The 15,468-nt window shown below is 41.7% G+C and overlaps 1 protein-coding gene across 1 annotated transcript in view; it reads left to right on the top strand.

The window, feature by feature from the left end:
• The window catches only part of cmya5 (cardiomyopathy associated 5), a 63,695-nt gene extending 48,816 nt beyond the window's left edge, over nucleotides 1–14,879 (top strand). The window contains exon 14 of the mRNA XM_070446841.1: nucleotides 13,688–14,879. Within this exon, the coding sequence (XP_070302942.1) occupies nucleotides 13,688–13,940 (253 nt within the window). The 3' untranslated portion in view covers nucleotides 13,941–14,879. The remainder of the gene's footprint in view (nucleotides 1–13,687) is intronic.
• The last annotated feature ends 589 nt before the right edge of the window (nucleotides 14,880–15,468 follow it).

Raw genomic sequence — 15,468 nt, 5'->3', positions numbered from 1 at the left:
CCTTTTGCTAGATGTCACTCAAATGGCAAGGGGCTGAAGCTCGTTGGTAGAACTTGAATTGCTAGTGGGAAAATGCTACGTGGGGGGAAAATATAGGGAAAATGGTGGAGCACAGCTTTCAGAAAAAAGGGATTTGTTGGCTAATTGAGGTAAAACAGTAATTCTGCTCATAGATTATGCATGTATGAMCTACACTTTGACATATCCAGCCCAAAGTGGGAGGTTTAAAAAATATTTAGTTGTCGCCAAAGTTCTGGAGCATGTCTTTAAAGTAGTCAACATAAAAAACAATGTCCAAAATACATCAAAGGTTGTTTCACCAATTCGGTGCCTTTTGAGAAGAGTAACTTGGTCAAAAAAAMCATTTGATTTCACCCAAATGTAACATTCTGTCATAAAGAGCGCGTTCTACTTAATTATAAAAACACATTTTCCCATTGACATRAACTCAACCTTCATTTATGTTGTGACATACTTCGGAACTAATGTTTTGGACATGACTGACTTTATGACCAAAATGATCCTATTTACATTTTGTAGTAAATGTTTGATTTCTTTATTCATCAGTATATATTTTTTTGTTATATCCTTGTCAATCCAAATGCCTAGGTATTTATATGCAGAAACCCAATGAATAAATATGTAGTTCATCAGATTTATTGTTGAGAATGAGAGAACAACATGTATTTAGTCTTTTTTTTTGTATTTAGTTTTTGTAAGACAACAAAGTCAGATTGTAGCTCTATCAAGGCCTGGTCTACAGTTGGGGCAATGGCATACAGTGCCTTCAGAAAGGGTTCAGCCTGATTTTAAAATGGATTACATTTAGAGTTTTTGTCACTGACCAACTATGTAGTTGCATGTGATAGAACGCTATTTGTTAGCTTTTCCCATCACATAACCTGACATACTTAGCCCTATGCTAACGACACCAGCTGGACATAACAAAGTCTGTATCAGCCAATTACAAATGTTGACGTAGTTAGACGTGATTTAACACTTTTTTTATGAGCGCGTCCTTAACAGAAGTCACACGGCACCATCAGCTAATCAAAATTAATAAAACACACACAAAAGTTMAATTGGAGAGAGAGCTCAGTATTGCGAGCTAGGGTTCTGTTAATTTTTGCCATTTGCAGCAAGTTCAAATCCCAGGTGAGTTTTTTTTTTTCATTTGAAATGTAAATTAGATTTATTGTGATAGTGAGTTGCCAAGAAGGGTGCAGCCAAAACCTTATAAATTAATATGTAATAAATAMATTTAATGAGGGGCTTCTTGCAGACCGACAGGGGTGTAGATCTGCCGGAGAGCATCGGAGCCACGCTTCACCACTCAGAATGGTGCTTCACATTTGGATGAAAAGAGTGCCCAGGGTAAACTGCCTCCTACTCAGTCCCAGATGCTAATATATGCATATTATTATTAGTATTGGATAGAAAACACTCTGAAGTTTCTAAAACTGCTTGAATCATGTCTGTGACTATAACAGAACTTATTTGGCAGGCAAAACCCCGAGGACAAACCATTCAGATTTTTCTTTTTTGAGGTCACTCTCTTTTCAATGGGTTTTCATTGGGAATCCAGATTTCTAAGGGACCTTCCTGCAGTTCCTATCGCTTCCACTGGATGTCAACAGTCTTTAGAAATTGGTTGAGGTTTTGAATGAGGCTTGGTTGAGGAATTGAATGAGGCTCCAGTGAAGTGTACTGTTTGTTAGATGCGCGTGACCAGAAAGCATGCTACACATTGTTTTCCTCCGGTATTGAACACAGATCATCCTGTCTTCAATTTTATCGATTATTTACGTGAAACAATACCTAAAGTAGTTTGAAATGTTGGGACAAAGCTTACAGTTAACTTTTGAGATATTTTGTAGTCATGTTGTGCAAGTTGGAACCGTTTTTTTTGTGGATCAAACGCGCCAAATAAATGGACATTTTGGATATATATCGACGGAATTAATCGAACAAAAGGACCATTTGTGATGTTTATGGGACATATTGGAGTGCCAACAGAAGAAGCTCGTCAAAGGTAAGGCATGAATATTTCTTTATTTCTGCGTTTTGTGTCCCGCCGGGAGGGTTGAAATATGATGGTCTGTGTTTGTTTGCTTGGTTGCCATCCTCAGATAATAGCATTGTTTGCTTTCGCCGCAAAGCATTTTTGAAATCTGACACGTTGGCTGGATTCACAAGTGTAGCTTTAATTTGGTATATTGAATGTGTGATTAAACAAATGTGGTTTCTACTGACAATTKAGATGTACAAGCTATGGCATAAGGGACAACAAACAGATAAGAGGCAATCCGTCATTTCGATTAAGACAATAATGAGCGAGCGATGACGGACGTAGTCAATTTAACAATTTGTTCAGCACTTTTGAAATGTACAGCGGCAGAATTCAGAACATTGGCCATTCTTAGTGTACTCCCTGTACACCAAGTCAGAAACGTAGGATACATTTAGGGGGCAGACAATGAAAGCTCTTACAATATTCAATGATTACATTTGTTTTAGCAAGTCAGTCGTTTTTTTTTAAGGCAGTAAATGAGGCTGAATGAACTGTTTYGCTGGCAGACAAGGCTCCGCTGATAGCCAGGTGTAGCAGTGGTAAGGTGTTGGGGACTCTGCTGTTGGGACAGCWTTATGCAGGCCCTAACAGTTTGTGGGCACCGTTTGTCACCGTTATAGTGCAATCAATTTATTGTTTAGTGTTGTGTAGTGGCTTTGCTGGCATGCATCCCATTTTTTTTGTTTGCCCCTCCAAAGCGTACATGATTACATGCATGTCTGGCGCCGATGGACATGGCGGCCTCGCAACTAGCGGTATTTTGTTTTTTAATGTATTTTTTACATTATTAGCTCAGGAAATGTTSTGTCATTACATACAGCCAGGAAGAACTGTTGGATATCAGAGCGGCGGTAACTTATCAGAACTACCAGCATTACGACTAGGAATACAACTTCCCTGAAGCAGATCCTTTGTTCACTCTCCCCAGTGCAATTGAACTCATTCCAGAGGCCGACCCAAAACATCGCTGGCGGAGGAGAGGCACTCGGAGCGGCCTGCTGGTTCGACTTAGATGGTGTGCACACCACCCACCGCTTCTGAGTATATTACTGGCTAATGTTCAGTCTTTGGATAACAAAGTTGACGAGCTCAGGGCAAGGATTTCTTTCCAAAGAGACATCAGGGCCTGTAAAATACTTTGTTTCACGGAAACATGGCGCTCTGGAATGAAATCGGTCCAGCCAGAGGGATTCTCAGTTCATTGCGAAGACAGGAATAAATATCTCTCCAGGAAGCAGAAGGGCGGAGATGTGTGTTTCATGATTAACGATGGTGTAATTGTAATACATGAACTCATGTCCTTTTGTTCACCCAACCTAAAATATTTCACAAAAAAATGCCGACTGTATTATCTCCCAAGAGAATTCTCCTCGGTCATAGTCCCGGCCGTTTATATCCCCCATCAAGCCGATACCACAACAGCCCTCAAATAACTTCACTGGACTTTATGCAAACTGGAAACCACATATCCTGAGGCTGCATTTATTGTAGCTGGGTATTTTAACAAGGCAAATTTGAGAACTAGGCTGCTGAAGTTCTACCAACATATCGATTGTTGTACTCACGCGGGTAAAACACTTGACCACTGCTATTCAAACTTCCGGGATGCTTACAAGGCCCTCTGCTCTCCTTTCGGCAAATCTGACCACGACTCCATTTTGCGGCTCCCTTCCYTTAGGCAGAAACTCAAACAGGAAGTACCCGTGCTTCGTACTTTTCAACGCTGGTCTGACCAATCGGACCAATCGCAATTCAACGGCTTGGACACGAGCCGTATGTGGCAGGGTCTATAGACAATCACGGACTATAAAAGGAAAACAACAAGCCACATCGCAGACACCGTCTTGCTTCCGGACAAGCTAAACACCTTCACCYGCTTTGAGGATAACACAGTGCCACCGACGCGGCCCGTTACCTAGGACTGTTGGGCTCTCCTTCTCCGTGGCCGACGTGAGTAAGACATTTAAACGTGTTAACACTCGCAAGGCTGCCGACCCGGACGGCATCCCTAGCTGCGTCCTCAGAGCATGCGCAGATCAGCTGACTGGTGTATTTACGGGCATATTYAATCTCTCCCTATCCCAGTCTGCTGTCCCCAAATGCTTCAATATGGCCACCATTGTTCCTGTACACAAGAAGACAAAGGTAACTGAACTAAATTACTATTGCCCTGTAGCACTCACTTCAGTCATCATGAAGTGCTTTGAGAGACTAGTCAAAGATCATATCACCCCTACCTTACCTGCCACCCTAGACCACTACAATTTGCTTACCGCCCCAATAGATCCACAGACGATGCAATCGCCATCACTCTGCACACTGCTCTATCCCATCTGGACAAGAGGAATAACTATGTAAGAATGCTGTTCATTGACTATAGCTCAGTATTCAACACCATAGTACCCTCCAAGCTCACCATTAAGCTTGAGGCTCTGGGTCTGAATCCTGCCCTGTGCAACTGGGTTCTGGACTTCCTGACGGGTCACCCACAGGTAGTGAAGGTAGGAAACAACACCTGGCCTTCTGGGCAGAGTTGCAAAGAAAAAAGCCATATCTCAGACTGACCAATAAAAATTAAAGACTAAGATGGGCAAAAGAACAGACACTGGACAGAGGTGTGCCAGCATCCCGGAGTCACCTCTTCACTGTTGACGTTAAAACTGATGTATTGCGGGTACTAAACTCAGCAAAAAAAGAAACGTCACTTTTTCAAGGCCYTGTCTTTCAAAGGTAATTCGTAAAAATCCAAATAACTTCACAGATCTTCATTGTAAAGGGTTTAAACACTGTTTCAATGAACCATAAAACAATTAATGAACATGCACCTGTGGAACGGTTGTTCTGACACTAACAGCTTACAGACGGTAGGCAATAAAGGTCACAGTTATGAAACTTAGGACACTAAAGAGGCCTTTCTACTGACTCTGAAAAACACCAAAAGAAAGCTGCCCAGGGTCCCTGCTCATCTGCGTGAATGTGCCTCAGGCATGCTGCAAGGAGGCATGAGGACTGCAGATGTGGCCAAGGCAACAAATTGCAATGTCCGTACTGTGAGACGCCTAAGACAGCGCTACAGGGAGACAGGATGGACAGCTGATCGTCCTCGCAGTAGCAGACCACGTGTAACAACACCTGCACATGATCGGTACATCCGAACATCACACCTGCGGGACAGGTACAGGATGGAGGGTCCGTCATTCTACATGTCTGTGGAACTTGTTCAGTTTGTCTCAGTTTGTCTCAATTGTTGAATCCTTGTTATGGTCATACAAATACGTTAAGTTTGTTGAAAATAAACGCAGTTGACAGTGAGAGGACGTTTCTTTTTTGCTGAGTTTATTTAATGAAGCTGCCAGTTGAGGACTTGTTAGGTGTYTCAAACTAGACACTCTAATGTATTTGCGCAGTTGTGCACCGGGACCTCCACTCCACTTTCTATTCTGGTTAGAGCCAGTTGTCKCTGTTCTGTGAAGGGAGTAGTACACAGTGGTGTACAAGATCTTCAGTTTCTTGGCAATTTCTCGCATGGAATAGCMTTCATTTCTCAGAACAAGTATAGACTGAGTTTCAGAAGAAAGTTCTTTGTTTGTGGCCATTTTTTGCCTGTAATCGAACCCACAAATGCTGATGCTCCAGATACTCAACTTGTCTAAAGAAGACMGTTTTTTTGCTTCTTTAATCAGAACAAYAGTTTTCAGCTGTGCTAACAATTGCAAAAGGGTTTTCTAATGATCAATTAGCTTTTTAAAATGATAAACTTGGATTCGCTAACACAACATGCCATTGGAAACAAGCGCGCATGGTTGCTGATAATGGGCCTCTGTACGACTATGTAGATATTCCATAAAAAATCAGACCTTTCCAGCTACAATAGTCATTTACAACATTTAACAATGTCCATACTGTATTTTTGATCAATTTGATGTTATTTTTATTTATTTTTTATTATTTTTTTTATTATATTATTTATTTCTTAAATATTTTTTTATCCATTTTCTCCCCAATTTTCGTGGTATCCAATCGCTAGTAATTACTATCTTGTCTCATCGCTACAAACTCCCGTACGGGCTCGGGAGAGACGAAGGTCGAAAGCCATGCGTCCTCCGAAGCACAACCAACCAAGCCGCACTGCTTCTTAACACAGGGCGCCTCCAACCCGGAAGCCAGCCGCACCAATGTGTCGGAGGAAACACTGTGTACCTGGCCCCTTGGTTAGCGCGCACTGCGCCCGGCCCGCCACAGGAGTCGCTGGTGCGCGATGAGACAAGGATATCCCTACCGGCCAAACCTCCCTAACCCGGACGACGCTATGCCAATTGTGCGTCGCCCCACGGACCTCCCGGTCGCAGCCGCCTGCGACAGAGCCTGGGCGCGACCCAGAGACTCTGGTGGCGCAGCTAGCACTGCGATGCAGTCCCTGACCACTGCGCCACCCGGAGGCCCAATTTGATGTTATTTTAATGGACAAAAAATGGCTTTTCTTAAAACACAAGGATTTTCCTAAGTGACCCCAAACTTTTGAACGGTAGTGTGTGTATATATTCTTAATTCCTTTCCTTACTTAGTTTTTTTGTATTGGGTAGATGTTGTGAATTTGTTGGATAACACCCACAATAACATCTGCTAAAGACGTGTATGTGACCAGTAAAATTTGATTTGATTTGGCAAGGTCACAAGCGACAAGGTGGAGGTTCAGCTCTACTGGAGAGTACCCTCCTGTAGCTTATCAACCTGCTAGTTATKAGAATCAGGTGAACTATACTTAACAAAAATATAAACGCAACATGTAAAGTGATGGTCCCATGTTTCATGTGCTGAAATAAAAGATACCAGAAATGTTCCATATGCTCAAAAATCGGACTTCACTCAAATTTTGGGCACAAATTTGTTTAYGTCCCTGTTAGTGAACATTGCTCTTTTACCAAGAATATCCATCAACCTGACAGGTGTGGCATATCAAGAAGCTGATTAAACAGCATGATCATCACAAATGTGCACCTTGTGCTGGGGACAAAAGGCCACTCTAAAATGTGCAGTTTTGTCACACAACACAATGCCACAGCTGTGGTGTGGGAGTGTGCAATTGGCATGCTGAATGTCCAACAGAGCTGTTGCCAGATAATTGAACGTTAATTTCTTTACCATAAGCCGCCTCCAACGTCGTATTCGAGACTGGCAGTATATCCAACCAGTTCTTTCATGGCCTGCATACTCACCAGACATGTCACTGTAACTCAGTAAAACTTTGAAATTATTGTGTTTATTTTAGTTCAGTATAGATTAGGGTTGGAGAGAACCTACAAGATGGTAACTCTCCAGAAGAGCCCTGTATCACATAATTCTGGAGTGTTGATTCCATCTCGATCTGGTCATTCTCATCGTGTTACTTCAGCCATCTGGGGCCTGATTGGTGTCACTTACCCTGCCCCAGCTAACACACCTGATTAAACTAATTGCATTCTGAGGACTAGAGTTGCCCATCTCTATGATAAACCGCCACCACCATCACCTGAAAAACATCAATCGTGTCAGAATTACAACACTGAAAGTTTTTAACAGGCATGCTTGTGGTCTGAAAAGAAAGGAGATAGGTGCACATAATAAACATTAACTGACTTATAGTCAATGTGATCACAGAGTTGGATCATGTCTACATACAGTAGCCAGGGAGAAKTGAGTTGGGGAATGTGATTAGTCTAGATGGAACATCATTTCTTAATCCTGGTGTTGATGATCCAAACGGGTGCATTTAAGTTTTTGCCCTAGCACTGCATAGCCGACTCAAACGATCAACTTATCAAGTGTTGATGATTTGAATCGGGTGTGTAGTCCTAATGCAAAAACAGTATACAGTTGAAGTCGGAAGTTTACATACACCTTAGTCAAATGCAATTAACTCAGTTTTTCTCAATTCCTGACATTTAATCCTAGTAAAAATTCCCTGTCTTAGGTCAGTTAGGATCACCACTTTATTTTAAGAATGTGAAATGTCAGAATAATAGTAGAGAGAATGATTTATTTCAGCATTTATTTATTTTATCACATTCCCAGTGGGTCAGAAGTTTACATACACTCAAATAGTATTTGGTAGCATTACCTTTTAAATTGTTTAATTTGGGTCAAACGTTACAGGTAGCCTTTCACAAGCTTCCCACAATAAGTTGGGTGAATTTTGGCCCATTCATCCTGACAGAGCTTGTGTAACTGAGTCAGGTTAGTAGGCCTCCTTGCTCGCACGCGCTTTTTCAGTTCTGCCCACATATTTTCCATAGGATTGAGGTCAGGGCTTTGTGATGGCCACTCCAATACCTTGACTTTGTTGTCCTTAAGCCATTTTGCCACAACTTTGGAAGTATGCTTTGGGTCATTGTCCATTTGGAAGACCCATTTGTGACCAAGCTTTAACTTCCTGACTGATGTCTTGAGATGTTGCTTCAATACTGTATATCCACATAATTTACCTTACTCATGATGCCATCTATTTTGTGAAGTGCACCAGTCCCTCCTGCAACAAAGCACCCCACAACATGATGYTGCCACCCCCGGGCTTCACGGTTGGGATGGTGTTCTTCTGCTTGAAAGCCTCCTCCTTTTTCCTCCAAACATAATTATGGTCATTATGGCCAAACAGTTCTATTTTTGTTTCATCAGACCAGAGGACAGTTCTCCAAAAAGTATGATCTTTGTCCCCATGTGAAATTGCAAACCGTAGTCTGGCTTTTTTTATGGCGGTTTTAGAGCAGTGGCTTCTTCCTTGCTGAGCGGCCTTTCAGGTTACGTCGATATAGGACTCGTTTTACTGTGGGTATAGATACTTTTGTATCGGTTTCCTCCAGCATCTTCACAAGGTTCTTTGCTGTTGTTTTGGGATTGATTTACACTTTTCGCACCAAGTATGTTCATCTCTAGGAGACAGAACGGGTATGCTTCCTGAGCGGTATGACGGCTGCGTGGTCCCATGGTGTTTATACTTGCGTACTATTGTTTGTACAGATGAATGTGGTACCTTCAGGTGTTTGGAAATTGCTTCCAAGGATGAACCAGACTTGTGGAGGTCTCAATTTGTTTCTGAGGTCTTGGCTGATTACTTTGGATTTTCACTTGATGTCAAGCAAAGAGGCACTGAGTTTGAAGGTAGGTTTCGAAATACATCCACAGGTACACCTCAAATGATGTCAATTAGCATATCAGAAGCTTCTAAAGACATGACATCGTTTTCTGTAATTTCAAGCTGTTTAAAGGCACAGTCAACTTAGTGTATGTAAACTTCTGACCCACTGGAATTGTGATGCGGTGAAATAATCTGTCTGTAAACAATTGTTTGAAAAATTACTTGTGTCATGCACAAAGTAGATGTCCTAACCGACTTGCCAAAACTATAGTTTGTTAACAAGAAATGTGTGGAGTGGTTKAAAAWCTATTTTTAATGACTCCAACCTAAGTGTATTTAAACTTCCGACTTCAACCATATGCATCTGTTCGCCACAGTTGAGTAAAAAGAAAAAGGTAGGGGCTTGGATCAGAAAACCAGTCAGTATCTCTTGTGACAACCATTTGCCTCATGTAGCGTGCCACATCTCCTATGCATAGAGTTGATCATGATCGTGGAATGTTGTCCCACTCCTCTAATGGCTGTGTGACGTTGCTTGATATTGGCGGGAACTGAAACACACTGTCTTACACGTTGATCCAGAGCATCCCAAACATGTTCAACGGGTGACATGTCTGGTGAGTATGCATTATCAGCTTACAGGAATTCCCTTGCTACATGGGGCCTTGCATTATCAAGCTGAAACATGAGGTGATGGCGGCGGATAAATGGCACGACAATGGGCCTCAATCTCRTCACGGTACCTATGTGCTTTCAAATTGCCATCGATAAAATGCAATTGTGTTCGTTGCCCGTAGCTTATGCCTCCCAATACCTTATCCCCACCGCCACCATGGGGCACTGTCCGCAACATTAACATCAGCAAATCGCTCAACCACACRACGCCATACACGCTGTCTGCCATCTGCCTGGTACAGTTGAAACTGGGATTCATCCATGAAGAGCACACACCCCCAAACATTTCACAATTTTGCTGTAGCGCTGAACTAGCTTTCATTTTAGTCATTTAGCAGACGCTCTTATCCAGAGAGATTGAGAGCTTGAGGATGAGTTGACAAGTTTAATCAGGTGTGCTTGCTCTGGAATAGACCAAATGCATTATCATGACACAAGTTGAGACCCAGATGCAGACACAGGAGGCAGATGGTTGTAGTCTTACAATGCTTACTATTCCAAAAGGAGTAGGCCAGAGAATGGTCATGGACAGGCAAAAGGTCAAAACCAGTTCATAGTCCAGGAAGTACAGAGTGGCAGACAGGCTCGTAGTCAAGGCAGGCAATCGGGTACAGAGTCCAGAAACGGGCAAGGTTCAAAATCGGGAGGACTAGAAAAAGGAGAATAGCAAAAAGCAGGCGTACGTGAAAAACGCTGGTTGACTTGGAAAACATACAAGACAAACTGGCACAGAGAGACAGGAAACACAGGGATAAATACACAGGGGAAAATAAGTGACACCTGGAGGGGGTGGAGACAATCACAGGGACAGGTGAAACAGATCAGGGTGTGACATGCATGGAATGGGGACCAAACCAAATCTAAACCAAACATAGATGTCTATGTTTGGGCCAAATCAAGGCCAGTCCGGATCAGACTAAATCTGAACCAAAAATAGACGCCTATGATTGGTTCAGATTTGGTCCTGACCAAAAATCGAAGTCCGTGGATGAGATTCCCTAAAAACAAGCCACTTCGCTATAGCTATGACTTCTTCATAGCAGGTTAGGAGACWTAGGGCTAGGCGTYCCGCTAGCGGGGCACCTGTCGACAGCTTCCGGTGAAACTGGAGGGCGCACAATTCAAATRAATAATCATACAAATTATGGATATTAAACATTTAGGTACATACTAGTGTCTTTATATCGGTTAAAAGCTTAAATTATTGTTATTCTAACTGCACTGTCTGATTTACAGTAGCCATTACAGCGAAAGCATGCCATGCGATTGTTTGAAAACGGCGCACAACATCAAAATATTTTTCCACCGGCACAATCACAAATAGCAATTTAAATACTCACTTTTTGAAAATCTTCCTCTGATTTGCAATCCAAAGGGTCCCAGCTACAACATGTAGTGTCACTTTGTTAGATAAAATCCTTCTTTATATGCCAAAAAGTCAGTTTATTTGGCGGCATCGATTTTGAGTAATCCACTCGTTCAACATGCAGAGAAAAGAATCCAAAAAGATACCGCTAAATCTTGTTAAAACAAGTGAAATTAAGTTTCTATGTATTACTCAGGTACCCTAAAATGTAGTTAAACTATACAATTTCATAAGGAAAGAAGTATGTTCAACAGGAAAATGATTTTAGCAGGTGCACGCACAGACTGATTCCAACTCTGAGTCCCAGTATTAAAACTCATAATTCTTCGTCGTTTTGGAAGAAACAAGCCTGAAACCTTGAACAAAGACTGTTGACATCTAGTGGAAGCCATAGGAATTGCAATCTGGGAGCTGGATTTGGATATGCCCCTATACTTTCCATTGTAAATCAAAATATAATTGATATTCTTCAAGGTAGCAACCCTTTGCCTTGATTACAGCTTTGCACACTCTTGGCATTCTCTCAACCAGCTTCATGAGGTAGTCACCTGGAATGCTTTTCCAACAGTCTTGAAGGTGTTCCCACATATGCTGAGCACTTGTTGGCTGCTTTTCCTTTACTCTGCGGTCCAACTCATCCCAAACCATCTCAATTGGGTTGAGGTCGGGTGATTGTGGAGGCCAGGTCATCTGATGCAGCACTCCATCACTCTCCTCCCTGGTCAAATAGCCCTTACATGGCCTGGAGGTGTGTTTTGAGTCATTGTCTTGTTGAAAAACAAATGATAGTCTCACTAAGTGCAAACCAGATGGGATCGTGTATCACTGCAGAATGCTGTGGTAGCCATGCTGGTTAAGTGTGCCTTTATATTCTAAATAAATCACAGACAGTGTCACCAGCAAAGCACCACCACACCTCCTCCATGCTTCAAGCTGGGAACCACACATGCGGAGATCATCCGTTCACCTACTCTGCGTCTCACAAAGACATGGCGGTTGGAACCAAAAATCTCAAATTTGGACTTATCAGACCAAAGGACAGATTTCCCCTGGTCTAATGTCCGTTGCTCGTGTTTCTTGGCACAAGCAAGTCGCTTCTTCTTATTGGTGTCCTTTTAGTAGTGGTTTCCTTGCAGCAATTTGACCATGAAGGCCTGATCCACGCAGTCTCCTCTGAACAGTTGATGTTGAGATTGTGTGTGTGTTCCTTGAACTCTGTGAAGCATTTATTTGGGCTGCAATCTAAGGTGCAGTTAATTCCTGATTTCTGAGGCTGGTAACTCTAATGAACTTATCCTCTGCAGCAGATATAACTCTGGTTCTTCCTTTCCTTGTGGTGGTCCTCATGAGAGCCAGTTTCATCATAGTACTTGATGKTTTTTTCAACTGCACTTGAAGAAACCTTCAAAGTTCTTTGGAAATGTCCAGATTGACTGACCTTCATGTCTTAAAGTAATGATGGACTGTCATTTCTCTTTGCTTATTTGAGCTGTTCTTGCCATAATATGGACTTGGTCTTTTACCAAATAGGGCTATCTTCTGTATACCACCCCTACCTTGTCACAACACAACTGATTGGCTCAAACACATTAAGAAGGAAAGAAATTCCACAAATTAACTTTTAACAATGCATACATGTTAATTGAAATGCATTCCAGGTGACTACCTCATGAAGCTGGTTAGAGAATGCCAAGAGTGTGCAAAGCTGTCATCAAGGCAAGGGTGGCTACTTTGAAGAATCTCAAAATAAAATATATTTTTATTTGTTTAGTCTTTTTGGGTTACTACATGATTCTATGTGTTATTTCATAGTTTTGATGTCTTCACTATTATTCTACAATGTAGAAAATAGTAAAAATAAAGATAAACCCTTGAATGAGTAGGTGTGTCCAAACTTTTGACTGGTACTGTATATAGTGTATTTATGTGTTGTATTGTGCAGGGCTCATTTGAAAAGGAGACCTAGGTCTCAATATGTCTTCCCTGGTAAAATAAAGGTAACAAATTTTAATTTGCCCAACAGTGGTGTGGAGAACTCATTCTTATTGTTTAAACTGCCGATTGCTCTTTAAAGTTAAACTGTTTCTAATGTTCGCAAGTATGGCCCCGCCCAGTATTAAAACATTGTTTTTGTAAGGTGAAATGGAGCCCATTTTGACATTGCAATCACGTTGAAACTAAAACACAGGTACGTGTTGAACCAGCGATATGTCTGCTCTGAGGGCATAGTGGTGTGGTGAGAAAGTGATTACTTTTCTGAAGGATAAACAGAGCATCACAAAGGTCCTCCCACTACGTACTACCCCCATCGAGAACCATTGAGTTGCTGCGTTTTTTTAATGCAACCTTTATTGATACGTTACCAAAACAGTGCTGCGTTAGGCTAATGCTAACTGACAGTGAAATTATCTCAAAATGTATTTTTCTCACTCCCTCTCTCTTCTTCCCTCACGTCTTTCTCTAGTTGTCGGTTTGAGCTGCTCCATGGCAGTGTTCAGTCAGATGTGTTCGTGGGGGAGGTGCCCTCTCATATTGGCACACTGCTAGACTACAAGCATGGCCGTCTGTCCTTCTATAACACCCAGCGCGGCCAGCTGCTCGGGACCCTCGCCCACTGCTTCACCCAACCATGCCACCCTGTCCTGGGCATGGAGCAGCCAGGCAGCCTGAAAGTCAGCATGGCCCTGGAGGTGGCCGACTTCGCCAAGCACAGCTAGCCAAGCACCAGATCTTCCCTATGCAAGATATGTGATCATAAGTACCCATGGGTTTAATATACATTTTATAGAAATATAAATTTTATACAGCAAGAACAGTGATAGCTACACTTTTAATGGAATAAATAGCCAGTCTCTCTGGACTCTCCCCGATGAGGGTGGTGCCTATAGTAGTATCAGGACATTCACTGACTCAGTGATGAAAGACAGACAGGAGTGAGAGAGGAAGTACTGTAGTTGCTTCAGTAGTATAGATTTGAAAGAAAGTGCAATTCTTGAAGGTAATAGGAAAAACAAAACATAATCGGAGCAATAGTCAATATCTATCGATCAATTATTGCTGTTTTATTTCTCTTGTGAATTTGACTGAGTGTGTTCTTGTTCAGGTGAAATGTTTAATCTCTGAGATTTAGTATTAATTCATCTTTTGGCTATATTTTTTAACATGTTTTGTCAATTGTTTGCGTGCTTTAATTTCTCCAGTATCTCCTTCTCTCTTTTCTCAGCAGTCTTACTCATCTCTCCTAGAGCCTTTAGTAGGTACAGTAGGCACAGACTGCTGAGATGCACATTAAACTGTATGCAGCTACCAGGGTAATGAGCCCAGGTAGTCTGTGTGACTTAATACTGTGTTAGCCCACTGAGCTACATGCAAAGCAAGGTCATTACTTGGAGATTGTGTGGATAAAGACACTAGTAACTATTTTGTTTAAAGCCATAGCCCTACTTGTGTTTCATGTTGTGAATACTGGTGTATAAATAACCTTGTAAACAGATATGTTGAATCCATTCTGTGTATTTGTTTGGAATCATTTCTGAATGATGATGAATTTGAGTTTTTTTTYTCTTTGTTGAATGTCTTCATGTTAGAGTCTGATGAAGAGATGGTTATTTTTGTATTTGAGACAGCACTGAATAAACTCCTAAGGTGATCTAGAAGGATCTTTCATTTTATGAACTGAAAGACAACACATTGTAACACAGGCGACTCCTGACAACTGCAACAGCTTGGGACTGATGTGACAGCATGCACTAAACTAGTGAATGCCATTATCAGGAGCAATTACAACAAATAATGTTATCACTTCCTAAAAGATTAAGGACTCAATTCAATCTGTATCTCCAAAGTTCAGCGCTATAGCGCGCTTTATTTTTAAAGGTAATTTTCAATTGAGCTGACATATGCACGTTTTACCATGAAAGCAGTCTCCACGAACAGAGAACATTGCCATTACATTTCAACCATACTATAGCGCTGAACTTCAGCGTTACGGATTGAATCTGGCCCTAAAACAATATCATGAATGAGCAACATTAGGTCAAAATGAAAGATTAATATTCTTGGACAAATTCAAGGAGATATTTGCTGGAAAGTATCAATTTCTTTTTAATAAACAGGATGAACAAACATACWTGACAATGCAGCAAAGCCCTAACCCAACCCACCCTAAAATAAAATACAGGAGACAAACAAAATAGCAAATATGCTTCTTAAGGCTCGTGCAAACAAACTGGAATCACTGACTCA

This window comes from Salvelinus sp. IW2-2015, linkage group LG15 (genome assembly GCF_002910315.2).
Source record: "Salvelinus sp. IW2-2015 linkage group LG15, ASM291031v2, whole genome shotgun sequence".
Classification (NCBI taxonomy): Eukaryota; Metazoa; Chordata; class Actinopteri; order Salmoniformes; family Salmonidae; genus Salvelinus; species Salvelinus sp. IW2-2015.
Note: the sequence above shows the minus strand (reverse complement) of the source record. Positions and strands in the feature narration are given on the sequence as shown.